At 42.5% G+C, this 26,881-nt stretch overlaps 1 protein-coding gene across 3 annotated transcripts in view; it reads left to right on the forward strand.

The window, feature by feature from the left end:
* The window catches only part of MBOAT2 (membrane bound glycerophospholipid O-acyltransferase 2), a 116,177-nt gene that overhangs the window by 28,080 nt on the left and 61,216 nt on the right, over positions 1–26,881 (forward strand). For 2 of the 3 annotated variants that reach the window (XM_089923473.1, XM_022554196.3), the window contains exons 2-3: positions 12,121–12,266; positions 17,354–17,431. In XM_089923473.1, the coding sequence (XP_089779599.1) occupies positions 12,121–12,266; positions 17,354–17,431 (224 nt within the window). Of the gene's footprint in view, positions 1–11,340; positions 11,444–12,120; positions 12,267–17,353; positions 17,432–26,881 lie in introns of those variants that run through there. The other variant, XM_022554197.3, reaches the window with a different exon arrangement.

Raw genomic sequence — 26,881 nt, forward strand, 5'->3', positions numbered from 1 at the left:
GGTGCTGCTTAATATTCACCTTGGAGTTGGTGTAAATATTTGATAATCTGTGTTGTACAGATGGTCTGCCAGCTGTGGCTGTGGCTTCCCTCCTAGCCCGAGAGCAGAAACTTGTTAGCAGTTTGCTGGGGCAGTCAGTGTATCAGACTGGTGGAGTCTGGCCTTCCAGGACAGCCTATGTGGCAGGACCCAGGTGGATCTCTTGTGATTGATTTACCACATGACACTGCAGAGTTTGGCGGTCAAATTCTTACTGTGATTTAAGATCCAAGAATTACTTTTTAGCTCCTGCTTAGTATTCAAATAACGTCAAGCAATAGGAAGAAGAGATGACACATAAATTTGGAATAATATGGCGATCAGAATAAGGTAAAACAAAATATGAGTTTGCAAGTGTTCAACACACATGTGTTACGTGCTGGTCGTATGTCAGAAACACGCTGAGGAACACAGTGAACGAAATAGACAAAAGCCCCTGTTCCCATGAAATGTACGTTCTAGTGATTATCTGAATGATTTACTATAGGATAATTCAAGCTACGTGACATTAACAGGCATAATGATCGATCGTGATTTTCTGGATAGCAGTGTCCGAAACCTTTAAAAGTTCTAAAAAAAAAAAAAAAGGAATTAAACATGCTTACATTGGCTCATTCAGATAATGTGTTGTTTAAATGCTTAATGGCTAAATATTCCAAAGGCAAGGTGTTCAGATCCCAAGCTAATAATTAAAAGTTAATACTTTTTATGTTGACATGATTGTTATTGAAAGTGTACTGTTTTTGATGGGAGGCAATGTAATTTCAAAATCAAGTCAACATATTTGTACGTTGATATTGTATTGAACTGAAATCTGATGATAACGAGGTAGCCCAGGAGAAAAGTGAGTCTTTTGCATCATTTGAAGCCTCGTGTAATTAATAGGATAGCTAAGATTGACTTTTTTTTTTTTTTTTTTTTTTTTTAGGGTGGGTGCTTTTTACCCAGTAGCACCTAGGCCCCTGGATATGCATGCTTTCAGCTTAAGTCACTATTCTTATTGGGACTAAAGCTTCTAATAGTCATAGCAGAAATGAATGAACGAATGGTATTAGAAATATAATAAATAAGTAAACAGATTTACAAGGTACTTTGAGGTAGTGATGAGAACCGTAAAGTCAGTAAAATGAGATATAGTATATGTTAAAACACGATTGGGATGCTGCTTTAGCTTGCAAGATACATGGACCTTTTGAAGACGTGATGTTTGAGTTCTGATGTGAAGGGTGAAGTGTCTGCATTTTGTGTATTCCAGGTATGGGGGCCTGGGGAGGCTTTGGCCTTGAGGCGGAGGTGCATTTGGTGTGTTAGGGAAGATCCCGCGTTGAAAGGTAGCCAGCGAGAGAAACAGTGGTAGATGAGGCTAGAAAGGGGGCCTGGCTCTTTGAGGGCAGAGTAAGGAGTTAAGATGTTATGTTGACCATGATGGGCAGTGTGCTGGACGGAGTGTTTTTTTAAAGAGGAGGACTGACATGGTCACATGACTGCAGTGTGGTGCCCGACTTGGAGAGGCAAGAGGGGACATAGGGAGCCCCTGTGGGCTTGGGCGTCCAGGCAAGAAGAGACGGCAGCAGTGGAGATGGAGACAGGGCATGCATGGCACATGCAATATAGAGACAGAGCTAAAAGGACTTAGGGACGGATTTGACGTGGAAGGTGTTAGGGAGTGTGTGCTTGCTGGGTGTTCGGTTGAGCCACTGAATTTGTGCTGGTGCACTGGCTGAGATGGGTAGATGTGGGGGAGAAGTTGCCTGGATGACTAAGTACCCTTTTGACTGCAGCGAGTTTAGGATACTTATTATTGTTCAAGGAGGTGGCGAGTCTGAAGCTCCGTGGAAAGGTCAAGATTAAAATTACAAAGTTAGGTGTCAGCAGTGTAGACATGAATTCCTGGGGGAGGATGGAATCTTCAGTTTCCTCCTTTAAGTTGAGGAAGTCGGACCGCATGGTCTTTCCTTCTTTCTGAAAATCAGACATTTATTGAGTCACAGAAGCTGTCTGTGAGAAACTTGAAGTGATGGGAATTTTCACTAAAATTCTTTTAGCTTTTTAAACCGTGAAAGTGACGAGTGGGAAGGAAATACAGGCGTTTAAGTATTCCACATCTGTATTCCTTCCAAAATTGCTTGTCCACAAAGCAGGATATATAACTGAAATGAAATACCTTTCCAAAAGCAAAGGTAATCTCAATCACATTGTTAAGGTTTGCAGTTAAACCCAAATGATGGTCAATGTGGATTTATTTTTATTAAAAAATTTAAACAGCTTTATTGAGGTATAATTGGCGTACAATAAAATGTGCCCTTTTAGAGTGTACAATTGAATGTTTTGACAAATGCATCCATCCGTAAAACCACCACTGCAATAAAGATAATGCACGTCTCCATCACCCCAGAGTTTCCCTGTGTCCCCTAGTAATACCTGTCTCCTGCTTCTCCCTGCCCTGCATCCCCAGGCAACCACGGATCTGCTTTTTGTCATTATGGATTAGTTTGCATTTTCTAGAAATTTGTATAAGTAGAATTGCACTCTTCATTTTTCTGAATTCTTTTACTCAGTTTAATTATTTTGAGATTCATCTATGTTGTGAGTGTCACAAAAGTTCATTCCTTTTTCTTGCTAAGTAATATCCTCTCTGTGGATGTACTAGGATTTGTTTATTGCATCATTGTGAATTTAGACTCCTTTTCCTTTTTCCCTTTAGTAAGTCTTCCGATTTGCTAATATTATTTGTAACCACCTAAGAGATAAATATTGAGTCTCTCTCTTTCACCACAAATGCTCCTAATAAAAGGGGAGATGGTTCCTTGTTCTTATATTTATTTCCCCTTTATCCTTTTTAGGAATGAGCTCCTCAGTCATTTGTCGGAGTACGTTTGACAAGTGGTGTTGATGCGAAGCAGATCAACCCTTGTTTTGTGTCTGTGCTCTGTGTGATATTTTGGGATGTGTGTATGGTGAGTTTATTTTATCTGGATTCAGCTTATTTCCGTCGATTGCCTTTACTTGAGTTTCCTAACTTAGCAGTTGTGGATGCAATTAATCTAGCACCTTTTAATTTTACAAGCAGTTAGAAATAAATTCTTTCTTAGTTCATAGGAATCTTATATAGATGGCAAGACTGAAATTAAACTCTCATTAACCTCGTAGGTAAGAAGTGTGTCCTTTTAATCTCTGGTGTCTTGACTGAATCACTTGCTTTCTGCTTCTGTTTCGGTGCCTTTGAGAAAGCTTACTACTTTTTGGTTTCTGTGGATGATCTGAGAATATACTTCAGGATCTGTCAGAGCCGGGAGTCTGGCTCTTTTTAACGTCGTCAAATTTAGCACAGAGTAGGAGGTTAGGGGATGTCTGGGCTCTCACGTTGCAGCTCTCTGTGCTGTTGTCTGGGAAGGAAGAGGAGGGAAAGTTGTATCTAAGGGCCGGCCCTGTCCTGGTGGACACGGGGCTTTGCGGGCTAAACCCAGTGTGCTTTGTTTATGTGGGATTCAGGTAGGCAGTTGCCATGTAATTCAGGAGGCAGGATGGAGCCCCAAGAGGCATGCCCTCTGCCTCCCAACCTGCCTGGCAGCCACCGTTGTTATAGTTCATTTGTGTGTCTTCTTGGCCACCTCTGAGTTTTATGAGTGCAGAATCTGCCATGTCTGTGCTTTCTTCTACCTAAATAGCGTTTACAGAATGTTGAGTAGAATGCATACTTATGCTTACATATTTATTTTTTATTTCTTGTTACGGAGTTTCTAATTGGGGCAATTATTATTAAGGCCTTAAGTCTCCAAGGAAGAAGGTAAGATATGAGCTGTTATATTCATAATACTCTATACTATTTAGGCAAACTCTTGAAGCATATTTTTTTCCTCCACTCTTTCAGTAAATTAAAAGCACAGATGGAGCCAGGCACTGCAGTCTGGGATGGGTAGGGATTCATAGATGAATAAAATTTGTTCCCAAGCCCTGAGAAGTTCACAGCCTAGAGGGAAAGTCAGACTAATAGTCCAATAAGTGACAAGTGCTGTATAGAACTGATTTAAAAAGTGTTCTGGAAGCCCAAAAGTATGAGTACAGGTTCCATAGTTTCTATTCGAGGAGCGGGGTGATCCCGTTAACCAAGATACGGGTCCTTGGAGGAAACAAGCCAATTGAGTAGAATGGTAAGATAGATGAGGATGCAGTGAAGAATTCTGTTCATGTGTCCAATTTGAATTTTGTACAGAATGTTATTCTTTTGGCGAATCTGTAGATTTTTATGGCAGTTTATAAAGACTTGTTTCCCAAAGTTTTGGTTGGGATTCACTTTTACTATTTATGGGGAGGTTGTGGTTGTTGAATTAAATGAGTTTAATTTACCAAAGTTGCTTCTAGTAGGAGTGGAGTTTAATTTACCCTATGCTTGAAAGAGTTGTTTTTCTGTGGCAGGGCCTAATCATGTTTGAAAATGCTTATATGCTGTAAGACCTGGCTGCCATTGTGTTAACTTTAGTAGGATGAAGCTAGCAATGCAGACTCAGTGTAGGGAGATGAGATAATTACAATCTTAAATCCTGGTGCTCAATTTTTGGTTTGGAAATTCGAAAAGAAGCATGAATTACTTTATTTATTTAAAGAATCAATTTTATTTATTTATTTTTGGCTGCGTTGGGTCTTCGTTGCTGCGCGCGGGCTTTCTCTAGTTGCGGCGAGCGGGGGCTACTTTTCATTGCAGTGCGCAGGCTTCTCATTGCGGTGGCTTCTCTTGTTGCAGAGCACGAGCTCTAAGCGTGCGGGCTTCAGTAGCTGTGGCACGCGGGCTCAGTAGTTGGGGCCCGCGGGCTCTAGAGCGCAGGCTCAGTAGTTGTGGCACACGGGCTTAGTTGCTCTGCGGCATGTGGGATCTTTCCAGAGCAGGGATCGAACCCGTGTCCTCTGCTTTGGCAGGCGGATTCCCAACCACTGCCCCACCAGGGAAGTCCCAGCATGAATTACTTTTAAAACATTTATTTGGGGGTAGATAATACATGTCCATGGTGCAAAATAAAAAGCTGGACAGGGCTGTACAATGACAAATAAGTCTCCCTTTACCTCTGTCCTGTACCCTGAAGGGCAGCCACTGTTACCAGTTACTGGGGTTTCCTTCCAGAGAATGGTGTGGTAGAGACTGCTAGCTCTTCCCCAGAAGTCAGTTTTTTTCCTGTCCTGGCACGTTTCCTGGTCAGCCTTGCAGGGGGGCGGGCTCTGTGACTAGCTCTGTGCGTGAGTATGAGTGACAATGATCCGCGTCCCATTTTCAGGCGAGGGATCTTTAGAAACAAGTGTGCCTTTTCCATCCTCTCACGTTTCCCTTCCGAAGGCCGGATGCAGCCATGATGAGGTTCTGGGTGATGGCATCACAAAACGGAGCCAGGACCCCGAAATCATCTGTGCAGGACGGCTGCCCACTGCCCAGGAATATCTGCTCTAGACTGTTAGCTGAACCTCAGTTTTGTTGGAGCCATTGCATACTTTTTTGTGTGTCTGTTTATTACAGCACCTAATGTTACCACAGCTATTACATAAAGTTTAACAAAAAATTAAAAAGCCAGTATCTCTGTAACCACCCTGGGCAAGAAACAGATGATCGCCTGCACACAAAAGCCCCCTGTATGCCTCTCTCTGTGACCTCTTCCCTTCCTCCATAGATTATCACTTTGCTGACTTCAGTGATATTCATTTCATGCTCTTTATAGTTTTACCACTCATGTGGGCATCCCCAAACAGTATGGTTTATTGCTTGTTTGGGGGAACTTTTTGTAAACATATGTTTTTATGTTGTATGTGTTCCTCTGAGTTAAATTCAGGAGACGTATGGCTTCTCTCATACAGCGTTGTGTGTTGAGTTTAGTCCATATGCTGTAAGAAGCTGTAATTTTTCATTTTCATTGTTCTGTGTGCTGCCTGTTGTATGAACACACCACAATATATTTAGCCGTTTTACTGTTAACGGGCACTGGGTGTTTTCTAGCATATGGCTATTATGAACAGCGCAGTTTTGAACATTCTTGAACATGTCTCCTGATCCCCATGTTATACCTCTAAGTAGTGGAGTGGCTGAGTCCTAGGGTGTAAATATCTTTAGTCCTGTAAGAAGGTGCTGAGCTGTTTCCCCAAGTGGTTGTGTTAGCGTGTGTGAGATCCCATTGCTCCACACCGTGGTCTACTTGGTATCGTCAGACTTAAAAAGTTTGTCAGCCTGGTCGATACATGATGGTATCTTATATGGATTTAATTTATATTATTTCCTGAAGATACGAGCGGTTCTTTGCCTTGCCTTTGGGCCCCCTTGTATCTACTTGACTTTGAGGTTGGTCGATGAGGACACATTTCTCAAACATAAAGCACACGAGTTTTGCCTGCGGAATTAAAAAAAAGAATTCAAGGTTCTGTTTCAGACCAGGGGAATAAGAACTCTGGGGCTAGTATTCAAAACTCTGTTTCTAATCAGCTATGCAGGTGGTTATTACGCAGCTGGACTTACGCTGGTAGATGCCAGCACAGTGCTGAGGGTGCTAAAGGTTGTATCTGTGGGGCCTTGAGAACCCCTAGGATCCTTGGCCACGGGCTGTGTGCCTCATTCCCCCAGCTCCGCCCATGCAGGGTCTCCCAGAGACTGCCTGTTTACCTTGGCAGCCACTGGCTAAGAATGTAAGTATGCTACCCAAAAGCCATTTATGCCAATAGAAAAGCAACATTAGATGTAATTTATGTTCCACTGATAGAGACGTGGAGACAGCAGCTGATCTGGGGGTACTTCTGTTGATTTGTTGAGTATTTTGCACTTCATCTTTTTAAAATTTTACTGAAGTCTAGTTGACTTACAATGTTGTGTTAATTTCTGCTGTACAGCAAAGTGATTCAGTTATACATATATATATATATACGTTCTTTTTCACATTCTTTTCCATTGTGGTTTAACACGAGGTGTTGAATATAGTTCCTGTGCTGTACAGTAGGACATTGTTGTTTATCGATCCTATATATAACAGTTTGCATCTGCTAATCCCAAACTCCCCTCGCCCCGTTGGCAACCACACGTCTGTTTCGTAGATAAGTTCACTTGTCATATTTTAGATTCCACATATAAGTGATATCATATGGTATTTGTTCGTCTTGAGCTGCCTTGAAATTTAAGTTTTTTCACTCTCAACTTATTATAAGCCAGTTGTTGGCTTATTATAGAATGCTTGGCTCTGATGTGGCGGTAATTAACTGTCATATGGCGTGTGTGTCAGTTTATACATTTTTTCATAAGAGGTGTAGCTGTTGGTTTGGTATGTCCGTGGAAGGAGGTGAGCTGACAAGCCTCCGATGTCACTGTCTTGGACCCTTCCCTCCCTAGATGCTTTTGCAAATTTGTTTGGGGGTATTATTAATAATTTCTTTGAATATCCTTAAAAATAAGTGAATCTTGTTGCTATTTCTTTGGAGTGGCATAAATTACTGAGCAGTAGGCTTTCACCCTGCACGCCTGGACGCTGACTTAATTGTGAGGTTGAACCACGTCATCTGGTGTCGAAGAAAACTCTTCTCTCACCACCTTATGTGGAACATGCTCCTCAGAGAGCATCCTCTGGTTTGTCTACAACAATTGCTTTCATAGGTACTTCTATGTGCAACTTTTCACAAAAGTTAAATTTTTAATTAAAAAAATCTTAAATTAGCTAGATTTTTCACCCTTGTTTCTTTCCCCTTCCTGTGCCCTGCCTCCCCTCCCACCCCCCACTCCCAAATTTCTGGGGGCACTTCTTTGAAGGTACATCAGGTCATTTGTATAGGTATATTTTCAACAAAATGGTGTTGAAGAAAAGAACATAAAGTCTTTTGGGTCTATATTTCTTTCCATTTGGAAGAAAGCTTGTACGAAGGGTTGACCTGTAACAAACCAAAACAAATGTACGCAAGCTCAACGCGGCTTCTCTTTTATTGTGCGTATTAGGTGTGGGAAGTGGCCGTTTGGTGGCATTTTGTTAGCTAGGAGGGACACACTTTGCGGATCGCGAATTCTCTATATGGTCTTGTCTGTAGCAATCAAGTTGGACCTTCAGACCTTCTCTAGAAGTAGAGAGGCAGCCGTTGAACAGCCTAGACTCAGACCTGGGTTAGAGCCTGGGGTACTCACTTGTGTTGTAAGTGACCTTGAGCTGGCTGTGTAAACTCCGGGAAGTAGCACCTTGCTTCAGGGATTAAAGGCGGGAAGTCGTGGAAAGGGCCAGCCCGTGATGTGATGGATGTCCACGCCTTGTAGGTCTGTTAGTTCTCTCTTGCTCTATTTCCGTCTACAGTATGCATTTGCCTCCCCAGCCCTACCCCGCCCATGAAAGAGTGACTAAGATACGGGAAAGTTTTACCTTTAAGACCTTTTGCAACAGCTATTTGTACATCTGGGTGTGTGCCCATTCTGGTGTTTCCTATGTAAAGTAACAGTCTGCATTTCCCCACCTGCATATCCTACAGGGTTTTTTTTCTTGATATGAATTGCTGCCCCCTCCTCCTCGAGTTGCCACCGTTGTCTGACTGGCCGAATCCTTCTTCTCCTTTGCAGCCCAGTCACAAGGCCTGGATTCCAGCTGTGCCTCTGGATGCTCCCCCAGGTCAGGGTACTTAATTGCACCTGCTCCCGGGGCTCTCTCCCTGGCACTTCAGTTGTACCCTAGTTCTGCGTGCTTTCAGGGCAGGGTCCCACTTCATGCATCTTGCGTCTCCTGCGCAGCTGTCCTGGCCGCTAGTGGATAACGTGTGAATTATTCGTAGGCAGTATTAATTTGGACGGGTTACCTAAACACTGGGACTTAGCTTCCTCATCTGTGAAATGTGGCTTTCTGCTCTGGACATGCTCTCGCCAAGCTCACTGATAAAGGTGCAATTGCCAAGGTAGGTGGCTTGTCTTGGATCTTGTGCCCTGTGACCTGACCGTGACCATGGCCTCTTGAGCCTCCTCTGGCCCCGCCCACACACAGTGTGCCCATTCTTGCTGCTGTGACTGGGCCCGGCTGTGACTTGCCTGCTGTGGGATTCTGCCCTGGGCCCCCTTGTCTGTCCACAGCTCTCCTTCCGCCGTGTCCATCACTCCCAGACTCGCATCTGCTCTGCTGGCTCCAGACCCGCCTCGCAGATGTCGTCTGAGCGAGCATGCTTGCCCCCTGCACACTCTCAAACTGAGCGTGCTCGAGGTGGGGGGGAGTCTTTCTCCCCTAGGACCCACGCCTCCCCGCATTGGTTCATGTCATCATCCACTGATGACTCACGGCCTTTCCTCTTCCTTCAGGCCCTGGTCCAGTGGCCAGTCCCAATGGCTCTGTGGCCTGAGTGTCCTTTGAACTGGCTCTTTCCTCTCTGTCTCCTTGCCACTTCAGGCCCTCCTTTCTCAAGGAGGCTGGAACAGCAGCGGCCTGCACCCTGTTGCTACACACTCCTTATTCTGGTCCTTCTTTTGCAAAAGCAGAGCTTGGGTCACATGTTGTTGGTGTTTTTTGTTTTTTAAATTAATTAATTAATTTTATTTTTGGCTGCATTGGGTCTTATTTGCTGGACGCGGGCTTTCTCTAGTTGCAGCGAGCTGGGGCTACTCTTGTTGCGGTGCTCGGGCTTCTCACTGTGGTGGCTCCTCTTGTTGCGGAGCACGGGCTCTAGGCGCACGGGCCTCAGTAGTTGTGGTGCATGGGCTCAGTAGTTGTGGCTCGCGTGCTCTAGAGCTCAGGCTCAGTAGTTGCGGTGCACGGGCTTAGCTGCTCCGCGGCATGTGGGATCTTCCTGGACCAGGGCTGGAACCCATGTCCCCTGAATTTGGCAGGCGGATTCTTAACCACTGCACTACCAGGGAAGTCCTTGTCAGTGTTTTTTCATCACTCATGGGCTCACCTATAAACGCCTCCGCAGGACATGCAAAGCCCCTCTCTCTCTGAACCCACCCCCATCCTGACGTCACCTCCCGCTGTCCCCACTACGCCCTGCTGCTTTGCATTTTCAAGCCTCAGTGCTTCCTTCACATTTTGGGGTTTTTTGTTTTTGTTTTGTTTTTGCTGAAAATGCCCTTTCTCTAATTTTCCAACACTGTGGTTCTCATACCTGGAGGATTATTGGGACCTGTGTTGTTCTTTTTGAATTATCGACTTCTGCGCCTGCCCCCAAAGATTTTGATTCGATGTCTGGAGTGAGATCTGGTCTCATTTTCTGTAAGACGACAACGTTGAAATGGATGTTTACAAAGATACAAAATTCTGTATGTCAGTGGTTCTAGAATGCTTCTGTATTAGTTCACACTTTGTTTTATGTTAGACAAATATGAAAAGAGAGAGAGGGGAGGAGGGAGAGGGAGGGAGCGACTCCTCGGATGTTTGTGGAGATCAGCTGTCATTAGGTCTTATGTCCCCAGCTTTGTGACAGTCAGCCCTTCATGCTGTTTCCTTTGGGGTGTCCTCAAAGCACTTTCTGTATAGTCTTTAATAACTGAGTTGAAGTTCCTGGTGCATGTGTTTGCTTTTATTTTTATTTATTTATTTATTTATTTTAACATCTTTATTGGAGTATAATTGCTTTACAATGGTGTGTTAGTTTCTGCTTTATAACAAAGTGAATCAGTTATACATATACATATGTTCCCATATCTCTTCCCTCTTGCGTCTCCCTGCTTTTTTCATTAGATTCTAAAGCCATCCAGGGCTAGCGCGGGGCTTATGTGTCTTTTGATTTCCCATGCTTTGCCCAGAGTAGATGCTCCGTACCTTTTTGTTTAGTTATGAGATATTTGAAAGTCTTTAAACTGTAAGAAGTTTTGTAGATGTGAGTAGTTATTAATGTCAATATTCATTTTTCTGGTATATCTACTTTTTGCTTAATTAAAAAAATATTGTTGGAACCCTTTAGGAGAGAAAAAGTGCTTAGAACCTGTTGGAATGACATTTTGCTTGTATTAAGTCTAGCTGTTTCAAAGAACAATGGTCTCTCAGACAATGTACAACAATGTTCAACTGTTTTTCTCCTTGTAATGCAAGAAAAAGCACATAGTTGTCTGTGTCTTTAGGCAGAGATATCTCTGTGGATCTGTGGCAGCATCGACATGTAGATGGTGTGATTTGTTCCTAATTTAGGTCCCTGCAACAGTGATTTTGTTGTTGTTAAATGTGTTTCTTACAAGTTCCTAATGTCAAATGTATTTTTCTTGTATTTGTAGATTCTAAGGCATGTGTACCTTAACGTTCTGTGAGAATCTACTTCATAAGAGATAGAAATGCAGGTTTTTCTTGAGTCTTTAAACACCACAGGAGAGTCTTATTTGTAGTTTTTTATTTTATCATTTTGCAAGGGCAAAAGTAATGTTAAGGGAGAGAAAAGAGCCACAGCACTATTACCAGCTCGTACGCATTCCTGAAAATTGAGAACGATGTCGTTCCTGGTGAGTTATGAGGACATTTAAGAACTTGCCTTGGCAGGCTTGGGGGTGAATGCTATCCCTCATGGCTTTCTGGAGGCTCCTTTCTCTTATTCACCTACTTGCCTCCTGGACCTGTGCTTGAGGCCCCCAGAGCTGAGACATTTGGTTCCTTTCAGTGGTAGTTTCAGACCAGCAGCATCCCCTTGACTCCCTCGCCAGGGATGGTACGGAACTCCAAATGGAAGAGGGTGCATTCTACAGACTCTCGGGGATCTTCACCAGATCCTGACCCAGAGGAGTTTTCGAGAAACTCAGAGCTCTTCTTTTCCACCAGTTACAGGGTCGCCCAAGTCATTAAAATAAGTTTCTCTTTCTCTCAAACCATAGGGTACCCCGTGCTTTCCATTTCTGTGTCTGCATCCCTGTGTCTTCCAGACCGCCCCCGCCCAGGCCTCTCCCCACGCTGGGCGCCAGCGTCCCTGCCAAGTGTAGCACCCAGGTGTGCATCAGCCCTTCACTTTGAACTTGAGGCTGTCATCTCTGGGAAGACGCCCCGATTTTTGTTTTGTTTCTTTAGTAAACTGGGAGATCTTAATTTTCTGTAACCTTGGTGTTTTTGTCCTGAGAATTTAAATGTAACATCAAATGAAAAATTCAAGTCTGTGTTGCTAATATGAAATTTTAATTTTTCTTTACAGGTCAACTTTGTAGTGTGCCAAGTCTTTGCCTTGCTAGCAGCCATTTGGTTTCGAACTTACCTACATTCAAGCAAAACTAGCTCTTTTATAAGACATGTCGTTGCTACCCTTTTGGGCCTTTATCTTGCACTTTTTTGCTTTGGATGGTAAGTAATTATTTTGATCATATTTAATGAAGACTTTGGACGTCTTTGTGAATTGAGTGTGTAGAAGGATACATTATGTAGAGTTTTGTTCTTATAGTTACTAAAAAGTTTTATATTTTTATTTTTAATACAAAAAAAAGAGTGGAGAGTGGGCTCTGTCTCTTCAGTTGGGGTTCAGAGGGCAATTTCTTATTATTTATAACTTATGAAAAAGGACAGATGAAGAAAAAGGATATAAAGACATTTTATTCTGCCATGAGTAGCTCTTTCACCTGTTTTGCAGGTCTTTTATGCCAAGACAAATGAACCATTTAAAATAGCTTTTTTCTTTCTGTGCAAGTGGCTTTTAAGAGTCTGGTAAAGCCCATTGATAGAACTCTATTACCGTTTTTTAGATTCTGCCATTAGCCAAAAGAGGTTTCTTGTTTGGTTGGTTTTGACGGGGAAGAATTATTTAGCATGGAAAGCTTTTATTTATGGCCCTTCAGATGCTGTGTGTATCCTTCACTTAGCTCCCTTCCTAATCGTCAGGGCTGTGAAGCAGTACAGAAACACTGTCACTTCCTGTTCGTCCCGGGTGACGGTGGTTGTATGTGACAGAGGGAATCAAGAGAAGCGCACAGTGTCTCCACGAAACAGCAGAGACGCTCAGTGGGAGGACTCTCTGCTCTATGATTTCTCCCGAATTTTCCCTCTTAAGTGAGAGCTTATGCTGCTTGCTCATTTGCTATGTTTACACAGTCCCAGAGAAGGCTTTCTAGGTCTGCTGGTCGGCAGGCCGTTGCCGGACATGGAAATTCCCTGAGAGGATGGAAATGCGGTCACTTGATCCGTGGTTTAGCAGCTTCTGTCGTGGGGTGCAGACTGTTGGACTTTGACAGTGCCTCTGCACTTGTCCTAGGAGGTTGTTCTTGATTCTCGGGAGAGTTGAAACGTACTGGTATTTCTGAATCTAGTTTTTGCCTCTGGCAAATTGCACATGTGTCCTAGAAACTCACGTGAAATCTGAGATAATTTATTCAGTCTCTGCCATGTTGCCCTGTGACCAGTCCTCTGACAGGCCCTGCCGGTGGTGGGTGTGTGCGGAGTCCTTGGGGTCTCAGTGGGATCTCTTACATCAGATCTAGGCATGGTTTCTCCACTTCCTTCATAACATCAAGTTTATGTCATCAAAGTTTTCTTAGGTTTCTCAGGTGATTCTATTTAAACTTCTTGTAAATCATGTCATGGGGGTAGTGTGTATGTGCGTGTGTGTGTATTTAGCTTTGTGTTATGGAGCCTTTCGAATACAGAAGTACAGAAAATAATATAATGAACCCTCCTATATCCATTGTCCAGCTTCAACGATTATTAAAATTCTACCGTTCTTATTTTATTCTTTCCTCAACTTATTTTTCTGGAGTATTTTCAAGCAGATCCCAGTCTACACATTTCACCCATACATACTTGGTGTTCAGTGTGTATTTCGGCAGCATATTTTGAGGAGGGGTCGGGGAAGACTTGCCGTCCAGAGTGGCCAACTCCGGGACACCCTTCACGTTGCAGTCTGTGGACACAGAGTAGAAGACTGAGATGTGAGCTGTGTTTCCTGGGGCCGTGTGACTCGGAGCACTGCCAGAGGGGAGGTCTTTACCGACAGGGTGCTTTCTTGCTGTGAAGGCTTCTCACATGCTTTATCACAGTGTCCCGAGGAACCCACCTTAATGTCAGGTGGTCCTAAGTATTTCAAATTGTATGTGATAGCCAGGATATTTTTTTTTTTTTTTTTTTTTTTTGCGGTACACGGGCCTCTCACTGTTGTGGCCTCTCCCATTGCGGAGCACAGGCTCCGGACGCGCAGGCTCAGCGGCCATGGCTCACGGGCCCAGCCGCTCCACGGCATGTGGGATCCTCCCGGAGCGGGGCATGAACCCGTGTCCCCTGCATCGGCAGGCGGACTCCCAACCACTGTGCCACCAGGGAAGCCCCGGATTTTTTTTTTTTTTTTAAATAGAGTTCTCGATTCTTTTCTTGGAGGAGAAAATTTTTATATTCCTTTCATTTGGAAGAGAGTTTGTTTGTGCCTCTGTGCCGGGTAAAAGGTAACTCTGCTAATCGGAATGAGTAGGGAAGCAGCGTATCCTTCTGATTTGCATTTTAGCACTTTGTTTTTTAGGCTCAAAGGTAGTCCTGTTTCCTATTGACTTTGACTTCTCTTTTGGAAGACATGCTAGTGAGTTGTCTAAACATAATTAGCTATTTTACCTACTTGTATTTGGCCTCAGCTTTTTTCTTTTTTGAACCATCATCTATAAGTTTCTATTAACTGAGAATTACTTTATACTTTTATTTACTTATTTAGCTATATGACAGCAGTGTAGAGTAACAGACTGGAGCTTAGACTCTGAATCCAGACAGACCTGGATTCCACTCTGGGTGCCTCGGCGGCAGCTGTGTGACTAAACATGTTATTCAGCCTCTTTAGCATCACTTTTCTCATCTGTAAAATGGAACCAGTGATGGTTGTGATGACTAAAAGATGTAATACTTCAGAAAGGGGCTCAGCACAGTAGCCAGCTCCTCGTGAGCAGGGAAGGTTACTCAGGGTCAAGACCGTTATTGTGACTATGGTCTGTTGGTACCATTGTCCAGTCGTTGGTCCAGATTAGAAATGTTTATGTTTATCCAATCTCTTCCTCAGTTTATCATACAGTATTAAAGTATGTCTTTCTCTCTAGACTGGAAGGTCTCTGAGGACAGAGACTGTATCCCCTGACTCTTTATTCCCAGTGGCCAGTACTGTGCCTTTCGGAAAATGGACATTCGTAAAGATCAGTGGAACAATCGAAGAGGTGTTTCTCAACCTTTTTAAAACTCTTCTTTTGCTAAAAATAAATTTTTTACCTGCCTTTAGTTTGATTTGAAATTCAACATATGTAAAATGGGATATCTAAAAACAAACTGAAGTTTGGGGATAAAGGATTGTTTTGTTTGAAAGATTGTGATACACAGTCCATGGGGTTCCACTCCAGCTCACCCTGTGAAGAATCAGCCAGTGGATCAGTTGCCCAGGAGGAAACAACTTGAGTCTCAATGTCACTTAGGGTACTAACTGGGTATATGTTAGGACTTCGTTTCCTCAACTCTAAAATGATGAGGGCTGCATTATAATAAACTTCTAAGATACCTTCTTGCTTGCATTTTTACCTCCCTAATACTTAATATTTGAAAGCGTACTGTGTGCCACATAACCCAGTCAACACTTTTCATGTGTTATCTTTTAATCCTGAAAAGTACTAGGTAGCTACTGTGCACTTATTATGCTCATTTTTCTAATAAGGGCAAGTAGAGTAGCTGCGGGTGGGAAATTACGAGGAAAGTCACCAGTGCTATGGTTGAGTGTACAGGCAACTTGATGCTTGTTGTGGAGGCCAGTGAAATAGAGGGCAATGCGGGTCCACTCTGTACAGATAGACTTATATTATCCCAGGAACAAAGGCTTGTACAACTGGCAGAATGTCATATTGCACTCCAGAAGATCGCCAAGCTTGTCATCTGAAGGGCGGTGCCCGGGGAGTGGGCGTCTCAAAGTGATAGAGGGAACCACTTCGCTATTTGAAACGTAGAACTTTTAGCTTCTAAGTTGTCATATATCCCTCATGTTCCAAGGAAATTTATTCAGTAGGAAAGGAAAGATACTTCCCCAAGAGTCTTCAGAATCTTTTTTCATTTAAGACATTTATCGTTAATGAGTTCTATTCTAATTAATAAAGCCCTTGCAGGTGTCAGCAGGCCACTTCTGCATTTTCACATGAACTCCGTTAGTGCTGGCAATAAATAGGAGCTGGTAATTAATTTGAAAAGTGTGCGTTTTAATCATGTTTTCTTAGCTTCTTTCTGTTTCAGTTTATACACAAATATGTTTTTCTGCTGCCTCCTGGTCCTTTGGTTATATAGTAGCATTCCAGGCCAACATTGTTTCCGTGTGTGTGTGTGTGTGTGTGTGTGTGTGTGTGTGTGTGTGTGTTAGGCAGAGGAAGAGACAAGTAGACAGATTGACAGACATTCTTTGTACAATGAGTAAAATAAGTTTCTTCTATGGGCCTGCCTTGGAGCCTACTTCTTATTTGTAATATTTCTATGGAAAATGAAAAAAAATTAAGTAGCTTTTCCACATTGGAGGCGCCTGTTATTCTATGATGATTAGGTTAGAAAATAATTTTAATCATAGCTTAAGATACTTATTGATACTTTAAATTGTATACAATGATTTGAAAAATTTTTCATACATTATTCATGCCATCAAAGGGGAAAGAAAATGGAAATGTTGTGTTTGTGTGTGTGTGCGCACATGTATGCATAATCTTAGGGATAATTTGGGTGGATTTTAAAACCAGAGATCTGAGTCATGTTTTGCCTGAATTTTGTGACATGAATGGATAAGTTAGTTCTCTCATTTAATGGTAGATTTCTACGTTAGAACATTAGAAGAAACTGTATCATCTCAGTGAGAACGTTTTGTAGATAGATTACCGCACATTAAGGACTGACTGCATCTGTGTAAGGAAGCTTATTTGACTTGAACCATCATGTTTTCAGAATAAATAAATTAGGGTGTACCTGCTTTTAAGTGAATTCTAATATTTAGTATTCTTTGCTATTTTGTAAGTAATACTTGAAAAGATAACTGCAGATACAGAGCTGTATTGGCGGAGTTAGTTTGGGTAAGCCAAAAACTGATGTTCTGTCGGGACTATTCTGAAATCCAGGTTTCTTACTCCTTTTCATCCCTGTTCCTGAGTTATAGAAAAAACTGTAAACCTTGAGCCTCAGGACCCCATAGAGCTTTCAGGTAGCTGGTAAACGTGGAATGCTAGGACCCCCAAGTGTGGCTTTATGGGGTTTTGTCTTATTTTTCCAGCTCTTGTGGGGCTTCTGGGATGGGACTCCCTCTCTGGGGTATCCACAGAATTTTAGGCTTTGGAGGTTTGCTCCTTTTTTTTTTATCTGGCAGTGTCTTGTGTTATATATAAGCACTTTTTAGCCTAAATTATTTCAATTTGATGTTTGTGCGTGGGCTCTTCTAACAGTGTTCTTACTTTTCACAGGTATGCCTTACATTTTCTTGTACAAAGTGGAATTTCCTACTGTATCATGATCATAATAGGAGTGGAGAACATGCACAAGTAAGTGTTCGCTTTATTCACATATAGTACGTATTCCAACATAATAGAATTGGGTCAAGTAGAATTTTATTACATTAAAATTATTATTTTTAATAATAATTGTTAAAAATTATTGTAAATTGTGATCACTTTTTCAAGAACTGTCATAAATACAAAAATAAAACCCTTGGTATGCAGCACTCTTCTATCTACTTAGAGCAGGGTTTCTCAACCTCAGCGCTATTGACAGTTTAGGCTGGATCATTCTTGGATGCGCTGGACTGGCCTGTGCACTGTAGGATGTTTAGCGGCTTCCCTGGCCCCCGCCCACTAGATGCCAGTAGTACCTCCTCCCCAAGTTGTGACGACCATGGATGTTTCTAGATATTTTCACAGGTCCCTTGGGGGGCATAACCACCTCCAGGTAAGGACTATTGGCTTAGTCTAGGAGTGGCAGCAGTGGAGAGCTGGAGTGAGTCTGACACATTGGAGGGAGATTTAGAAGGTACATTTGGAAGGATTTAGTGATTGACGGGGAAAAAGGGTATCAGGAGGACTCCAGGTTCCTGGTGTGAACAGTCAGGTAGATGGAAGCACTGTTTTCTGAGTGTAGAGAACCCCGGAGGTGGGGAGCATGTCTAGGGGATAAGCGTTTCAAACAGGTATATAGTCACCTAAAACAGTGCTTCATATGTAGTAAACACTCTGGGTATTGGCTGAATAAGTGCCTGTTGACTTTAGGGTGTCTGTGAGGCAGTTCATCGATGCTGGGGAGCTGGCGAGGAGGTCTGGGCCAGAGACGTGCACTGGAAAGGAGAGGTGTGCAGCGCTTACTTGGTTGAACACCCAGGGGCCGGGTACCCGCAGGTCTTGCTGGCCAATCCCGCCGGGGGTGTTCCGTGATATCGGTGGTGCACTGTCTCTGAATTCTGACGTACACGTGGCTCCCAGAGTTCTGTACAAGGAATGATGGACTTGTAACTAATCGATTAGCTTTCTTCCGAATCTCATTCTATTTTGCATCTTCGGTGTTTGACTCATGGGTCACCCACTCTGTTCTGACCCAGTGTCTTCCCTCAATTTCCACTGGTGCCACCTGCGTTGATTTCCCCCTCCCTTCTGTACTGCAGTACTCCAGGTTCTTGGTGTTTTGATTTTAATTTTTATAAGAGGAGTAAAATATTTTGATGGTGTATCAAAAAAATATTTTGATGGTATATCAAAAAAAAGCAATTTTTATACCATCATGACCCTATTTATAAAATCTCATACAGATGACAGGTTCGAAGCGATACTGTCTTTAATATCTGAACAAAGGAGCTGTATGTTTTGAATCTGGAAAAAGAAGGAAAATCTGGTTAGATTACTGAAAACAGGTAACTTGTGTATCCCTGCGTAAACAAAAGTCTTTTAAATCGAAAGGCTAGTAGATTCATATTTGGTCAAAGGAAATTGTTTCTTTTTCTGAAAGGCAATGGCAGTCTGTGAAGTTAACTTTTAAGGCTTCAGACCTTGTCCAGTATGGCGCCCTTAGCCACATGTGGCCTGTAGATTGAAATTAATTGACATCTAAAGCTCAGTTGTCCAGCCAAACTGGCCACATGGCACGTGCTCAATAGCCACAGGTGGCTGGTGGCTACTGCACTGGGCAGTGCAGACAGAGAAGATTTCTGTGGTCATAGAAAATTCTGTTGGAAGGTGCGGCCTTAGAGACACACAGTTGGATACAGTTGATTTTGTTGCTCTTTTACAGTAAGTGATCAGGAGGAAAGTGCTACTTGCATATATGCTGCCCGTGTTCAGAATTTGACACCATCCACGGAGCAGGCTATTATAAATGGGTTTGCCATGTTAGTTGCTAGTGTTGGCAATAAAGAGTAGGTGAGTAAGTTAGAAAGTGTGTATTTTAATCCCTTTTAGCTCCCTTCAATTTCAGTTTATACCTATGTGTTTTTCTGTTTGACTTTACTTTTTCCTTTTTGTTTTTTTTCTTGTTATCCGTACATGCTTTCCCCCCCCCTTTTCACTTAGGCCTTTACATTAATTTAAAATGTTTAATGGGTCCAGACTTCAGAATTTCATTCAGATATACTGGATGGGGCTTATAGCATTACTCTGTTGTCTAAAGTTATTGTTTATGTATAATACAGTTCTGTTTATTTCTTTCAGTCTAGTTTTACATGGTATGTGTAGTATGTTTCTTTGAACAACAAGGGTTTAAATCTTTTTAAGTGAAGGATTTGGACTCCCTGAGTATTTAACAGTTTAAAAATTCTCGGATCGCTTTGTTTTATATACTTTGTAAGCTGTTCATAGTGTAGTTTTTGCACTCTCTGTAACAAATCCATTTGTAAATTAAAATATTTTAATATAAACTTTATTTTTGTAGCTCCCTTTATTTCACACTTATATGTATGCTGTTTTATTCTGATCCATAATTAGATAACTTACCATTAAAATTTAATTTATTCTAGAATTCAGTTCTTTTTAATTTACCAGTAAAATTTAATTTATTCTAGAATTCAAAGCTTATTTTCATATAAGCTTTGAAGTTTTTGAGGAAAAAAAATGAAAACCTTAAGTGTTAGAGGCAAGAAGAAAAAGAGTATTTAGGGATAGAAGGTCCTATATCTTAGGATATTGATTCTTCTTAATTAGTCTGGGGAGGATTTAACTTTCACAGATTTGACCAGCGTTTCTGAGAGCAGGGGTTGGCAAACTGTCTGTAAAGGACCAGATAGCAAGTATTTTAGACTCTGCAGGACACACAGCCTCTGTTACGGCTTTTCTCAGTTCTGTCGTTGTGCACACTAAAATTCATTGAATTGTACACTTAAATTAGGTGAGTTGATGGCACGTAAATTTTACTTCAATAAAGCTATTAAAAAGATAAAAAAACATTGTAAAGGGAGGTGCAAGAAGGCGGATCAGTCTTAAAGTAGCATGCTTTCTGAGAGTTGGTTCAAGGGTTTTGTATATTTTCTCACTTAGGCAAATTTATAGATGTTCAGATGCATCCACGTTTTCTTGAGTTTAGTTATAAGAATGAAGGGCCGAAAGAACGTTGAAAACCTGCAGTGCCCTCGAAGGAAGGAAATCTAGGTGTTGAAGGGGGACGTGAAGCTGTCTTCAGATGCTTAAAGGGAGCATATATGCTGTTCTTAGGAATCCTGAGATGACATTGGTACCCGCGAGGTGAAGTATGAAGATGCACATTTTTGACCCAAGGAAGGATGGCCTCAGTCACAGTGAGATGCTTAGGGGAGTAATGTCTTTGGCCTTCATACACCGCAAATTCAGTGACGGCAGTCATGTCTTACCAGTTTGGTTTTCTGAATGTAGTACACCGCCTTGGAGGTTGTATGTTCCCACTAGGTGTCTACTGAATGAATGAGTGAATGATAACCTGACTTCTGCATGACAGCAGTCCCTTCCAAGTAGCCTCCTAGAGCTCTTGCTTCTGGGTCACGGTCTCTGCCTCCTTCAAAATCCCAGTGCACCATCTCAGGGCTGCCCCGTGAGAATTTTGTGAACAAGCATTGCAGCAGCCCTGATTCTCAGAACCGAGCATCTCCTGGGCTTTGCTTGGATCTCTGTTCCCAGGGAGAGTGGAGTGTAGGGGAGAGACAGAAGGGATGGGAATGGGGGAATGGGTGGAGGGAGAGCCTTTCTCACTTGGTTAGAAGAGGAAGGAGGATAGCGACGCGTTTCAGGTGCTCCCAGCTGGGGCTGGGAGGCATTTTCCCTGGAGAAGGTAGCACAGCGTGGCTGCGTCCCGTGGTGTTCTGATGGGCTCAATAGGCTTCTGTGGATGGGCATGAGAACCTAAGTGCCCTTCATGTTAGTTTTGCATTTTTGTGTTTTTTAACTTTTCTATGGGGAAGCTTGTTTCGAGTTCCGAAAAACAGCCCCAGATTTTGGAACACGGCACAAGGCAACTGCCCTTGTTTAAATATAAACAGCAGAAATGTGGGATAGTTAACATGGGAAGCACAGGAGAGCCTGATAACCTTGAGAAGTTAAGCAGAAGTATTTTCTTTATAACCTGGCAAGTAATTTTCACGAAAACAAATGACCTAAAGAAAACATGAAAAAGAGGTAGATACATAGAGGAAAACTGCATCTGTGAACGGGTTGCCAAGCTTTGTATGGGATGATATTGCAAAAGCTGTAAGAAGGTGATTTTAACCCCACCGTCCCATGGCTCAGCTACCCACCAGTTTGAACAAACACCTTGTGTGCCACAGTGTTTCCAGAAACTCAGAGACAGTGGAGATGTGGTCCTTACCCTCTGATAGGCACCGCTGAGTTGGAGATGTTAAGACAGTCAGTCATGCAACAAGTATTTGTTACGTGATGCTGGGACCCAGTGATGGATAAAAAGACACGCTCCGTCTCTGCAAGACACTTGCTGTCAAACTACTCATTACACTGTGATTACTGTTATAAAAGATGATGCCCTCAGGGCTGAGGAAGCATAAAGGAGTGACCGGCTTGGAAGGTAGTAAAAAGAAGAAAGTGTATCTACATCAGCCATTTACTATGTGCTCAGCAGAATGAAACAGTTGGAAACAGAATACAGACGTTTGGTGTTAAATAGACTTATGCTAAAATATATTTTTAAATATTGGGAAATATTAAAAACCATGTTCCTCAGAATCCTCTTGTATTGGTATAAAATTGAACAGCAGGCCTAGGGCATGAGAGAAGATCAACTTCCAACTCTGACTTCCCCCCAGGTGGCCTTAGTGATTCACTGGATGAGTAATAGGGGCAGATATGTATGGGTTTGAATTTAGGTTCTGCTACATTTCATTAGCTCTGGGACCTTAGCCAAGTCACTTTACCTTTCTGAGTCTAAATTGCATTAAACCAGTGACTCAGCTGAGGAGCATGTGGGTGCCCAGGTGAGCCCAGGTAAGCTTTTGTCTGCATACAGGGTTCGATTGCCAAGAAGAGGTTTCACATTCTGGGGGAAATGCTTTCAGAGGCCATTCCTGGTCACCGAGTGTTTCGCTGGGTTTTGCTGCCTCTGCCGATGTCACGTCAGAGCTTGCTGTCAGGATTCACGCAGTCGCTGTAATTCATTTTTTCTCCTCCCAGACTATGAACTCCTCGGCAGAGATGCTTTCCTCATTTTATACTACCATTGTTGAGCGTATGGATGACAGAAGCTCAGGAAGAGAGGTTCTCTGTTCTGTTCTGTTCCGTTGAATGAACGTTTGTAGGCTTTTTTTGCACCTCCTTTTGGTCGGGTGTTTCCGAGCAGATTATATTCATCCGTGCGGCAGGCCTCGAATGGCAAGCTTGATGGGTTGAGTGGCAGTCGGTGGTGTTTCCTGCTCCCTACCTGATTTTCTCCCCCGACGCTGGCTGTAGAGCAGCGGCCCTGGGCATGGGGGTGAAGTTAGGGAAGGACCAGGCAGTTTTAGCTGCTGTGCTTTTGTCTCAGTCGTCTGTGACCCTGAAGAGCAGGTAGGCCAGGGATCCATTTTCACCTGTCATCTGCCAGTACCACCGAGACTCCTGCAATATGGGTATCTGGATAGAAATATCGTGAAGAACTGCTTGAAGTCTACTAGGAAGGAATGAAGATCTCGGAAATGCTGTCTGGCGGGCAGAAGCCTCAAGTCACTTGAAGATTTGTCCTCATGAAGTTAATGAGCAGTAGTTAGTGGCACGGCAGGAACTCTGTGGGGAGAATATTAACTTCACCAAGGACAACCCCATAATCCCATGACAGGGAATAAAATGTGGCAGGAAGGAAACTGGACTCTTAGACTTTTTCTTTTCCACTCCCGGTGGACCATACTCAAAAGCCTTTCGGGCTTCCCTGGTGGCGCAGTGGTTGAGAGTCCGCCTGCCGATGCAGGGGACATGGGTTTGTGCCCTGGTCTGGGAAGATCCCACATGCCGCGGAGCGGCTGGGCCCGTGAGCCATGGCCGCTGAGCCTGCGCGTCCGGAGCCTGTGCTCCGCAATGGGAGAGGCCACAGCAGTGAGAGGCCCGCGTACCGCAAAAAAAAAAAAAAGCCTTTCAGTGGCTTGGAATGAAGGTACAGGCCCTTTGGGTATTGCTGTGCTATCCTGAGCTAAGAGCTGGATTTCAACTGGAAAACCGTAAGTAATTCTAAAATTGATTTTTTACATTATCTTATCCTTACAACAGTTGATGTTTCAGTAATTATTCGTCTCCATCACTGTGCAGAGCACATGGATTGTCACCTAATCCTAGCAGCAGCCCTGGAGGTGGGTGCAGCAGATCTGTTTCCCCAGAAGCAGGCTAGTAGGAGGTAAATCTGGGATTAGGGCTGGGTGTGTCTGATTGCACCCAGTACCCAAGCTTTTTGCATCCACACTTTATTACTTCTAAGCATTAAGCTTTTTTTTTTTTTTTTAAGCCTTATGACTAGGAGAATGCATCATTAAATAGAAATACCCTGAATTGATTGAGGAGAGGTGATGGGAGCCAACAGGGTCCTGAACAAAGGCAGGGATTTGTATGTGTTGGTTACGCTTCCTTAGAGTAAAGATGCAGATACTTTTATCCAAAAGGATGCAGTGGCCTTTGGCATATTGTGCTCAGGATCTGAGGTTTTTCAATATTCTCAGTTCCCATGGGAAGGAAAACCCGTTACTTGGTGAGAGGTAGTAGGATGTCCAGACCGTGTTGGATCCTGAAGAATCTTTAGGACATACCATCATACCATCAAATCCTGCACTCGGGAAGGGGTCTGATTCAGATTCCTTTACACCATTAAGGCACTGTAGTATCTCTTTGGGAGGTATTTGAATTCTAAGTTGTGTTTCCAGTTGTAAACTGGATCTCTGTGAAGGATCCAGTCATTCTTGAGCCAGGAAGGGAAGCTTTTTTTCTCCTTGGATTAAGGGTTTCTATATGAAGTAGGAGGATTACGGTAATGTGGGGTTGCTGACAACAGGAACACCCATCCCTTGGTAAATAACGCTGTTACTTTGGGTGTTGCTGTTATATCTGAATATGTTAGCGTAGGAAGAGGTTTGCACAGGTGAGTCATGTAATGGGGCCCTGCCAGGTCAGGTTTGTCTAAAATGCCAGTTTGATAGCTCATTCTCCAAATTAATCAATTAAAAAACAAAAGGGAGTTTTGAAGATATTATCCAATTAGATGACATATCTTTCTTGTTTTGAAAATAACAATTCATAGATTAATAAACATAACCAGATAGTTGTAATAATTAAAAATAAGAACTTGTACTTCCCATTGGCAAAGTACAAGGACTCACCTTTTCATCTTGGGTACCTCTGGAAACTAATCTTTTACAACAAGATCCTAATCCTTGGGCTTCCCTGGTGGTGCAGTGGTTGGGAGTCTGCCTGCCGATGCAGGGGACACGGGTTCGTGCCCCAGTCCGGGAGGATCCCACATGCCGCGGAGCGGCCGGGTCCGTGAGCCGTGGCCGCTGAGCCTGCACGTCCGGAGCCTGTGCTCTGCAACGGGAGAGGCCACAACAGTGAGAGGCCCACGTACCGCAAAAAAAAACCCAAAAAAAACACATCCTAATCCTTGATAGGATGTTGAAGGAAAAATTAAAACCCATGTAACCGTCTGTTAAAATGATGAACAGAATCATTCAGCTATGTGTCATAACACCATGCTATTTACCTAAAATATGTGGTCCGTGTTGAAGTTTTGTGAGAGAAAAAGCTTGCATGAATGGTCTCTTTTTTTTTTTACTTTTAGGTAAGAAATGAGGAAATTGTTTTGGAAAATTAGGGCTTGCTGAATGCTGAGTCTGCTTGTGGTGTATTGTTATGGTGCATTTATAGACTTGACATGGGCAGGTTTTGTCTTCACTGTATTAGAAACAGTGTGATTTAATAGGGTGCTTGGACTTGGACTTTGGAGCTTGAATGGTGGAGTGACTTCCATGTTCAGTCACTTTGTTGAGTGCTCTGTATAAATATTCCATTTAACTGTGCCTACAGTCCCGTGTAGGGGTGTCATTATCCACTGTACAGAGAAGGAAACTGTAGTTCCAAAATGTGAGGTCACTAGAACCAGTAACAAAACCAGTAACGGTCAGCCCTGGAAGTCTGTGAAGTTAATTTCTGTTGTTAGATTATTGATTTACTGAGATTCTTTTAAAGTTTTTTTTTGTTTCTTTGTTTTTTTTTTTTAAGTTGGAGAAACAAAAAGAGATTCTCGCCTGCTTACCAGATAGCATAAACAGCCTGGTTTATTTTTTGAAAAATAGCAAGAATGGAGACATTGTATTGGGACTGGCTTTTCCTTCGTCTTCATTAGAATGTGGTGTTGGGATCTTTTTAAAAGGCTTTACCCTTTAGAGAAATATTTGAATACTAGTGATTTTATTCTCTAAATAATCTTCCTTTATTTAAAATTGTTCAGATTTTTACAAGCTCCATGCTTGAGGTTGATATTTCTTCAAATACATAATAAATACAGACTTTTAAAAAATTTTTATTAGAGTTGATTTATGATGTTGTAAATACTACTATAAAATAGTGCTTTAGTGACTTCCCTGGTGGCTCAGTGGTTAAGACTTTGTGCTCCCAGTGCAGGGGGCCTGGGTTCAATTCCTGGTCAGGGAACTAGATCCCACATGCATGCTGCAACTAAGAGTTCACCTGCCACAACTAAGGAGCTGGCGAGCCACACGTAAGGAGCCCACGTGTTGCAACTGAGGAGCACGCCTGCCTCAACTAAGACCCAAGAGCAACAAATAAGTAAATAAATATTTTTAAAAAATAGTACTTTAAAATACTATTTTAATGTCAGTTGACTAAAAAGAGAATTTTAAAATTCTTTCTGATAAATTAATTTGTGTAGGGGAAAGATAACTGACCTTGTCCCACCTGCTGCCGCTGGCTTATTAAACAGAGTCCTTATTTAGAGTAGTTATGGAGAGAGAGACAAAGAGTAATAGGGGAAATATCTGATGACTTGAAAAATGGCCGGGCATTTTGGTGAAAGGATGTTACAGCAAGTGAGCCTGGACATCTGTTTCTCACAGTGAAAACTGAGCTGTGGCTTAAACTTAGCAAAGCCCAGAAAAGAGATGGGATTGCTCATCTTTTCCTGGCCTGGAAATTAACCTTGGGGTAGTACAGAGTATGTGCCTTACCAAGACTTGCCTTGGGAAGAAGATAACATTTCAGGATGGGCTTGGCACTATTTGCTTTTCAAAGTTTTAAAAAATCTTGTCTAGAACTCATTTTGTTGGAGCATAGTTTCATTTCAAAACATGAGTGAATTTAGAGCTATTATTTAGAATAGTATGCAAAGCATTTTTCCTTAGACACGAGAGCTTTAAAATGTATAGAGAGTGGACTTAAAGACTTGAAAATAAAATCCAACGAAGAAAATGATAAAAGTTAAGAAATGAATAAGATGAAACCCCTAAAGGACAATAGACAACTTTAACTGCAAATAAGTTACCCTTTTTTTATTTTTTTATTTTTTGTGAT

This window comes from Delphinapterus leucas, chromosome 13 (genome assembly GCF_059928025.1).
Source record: "Delphinapterus leucas isolate spDelLeu-1000000601 "Yukka" chromosome 13, BTC_Dleu_Yukka2, whole genome shotgun sequence".
In the NCBI taxonomy this organism is placed as follows: Eukaryota; Metazoa; Chordata; class Mammalia; order Artiodactyla; family Monodontidae; genus Delphinapterus; species Delphinapterus leucas.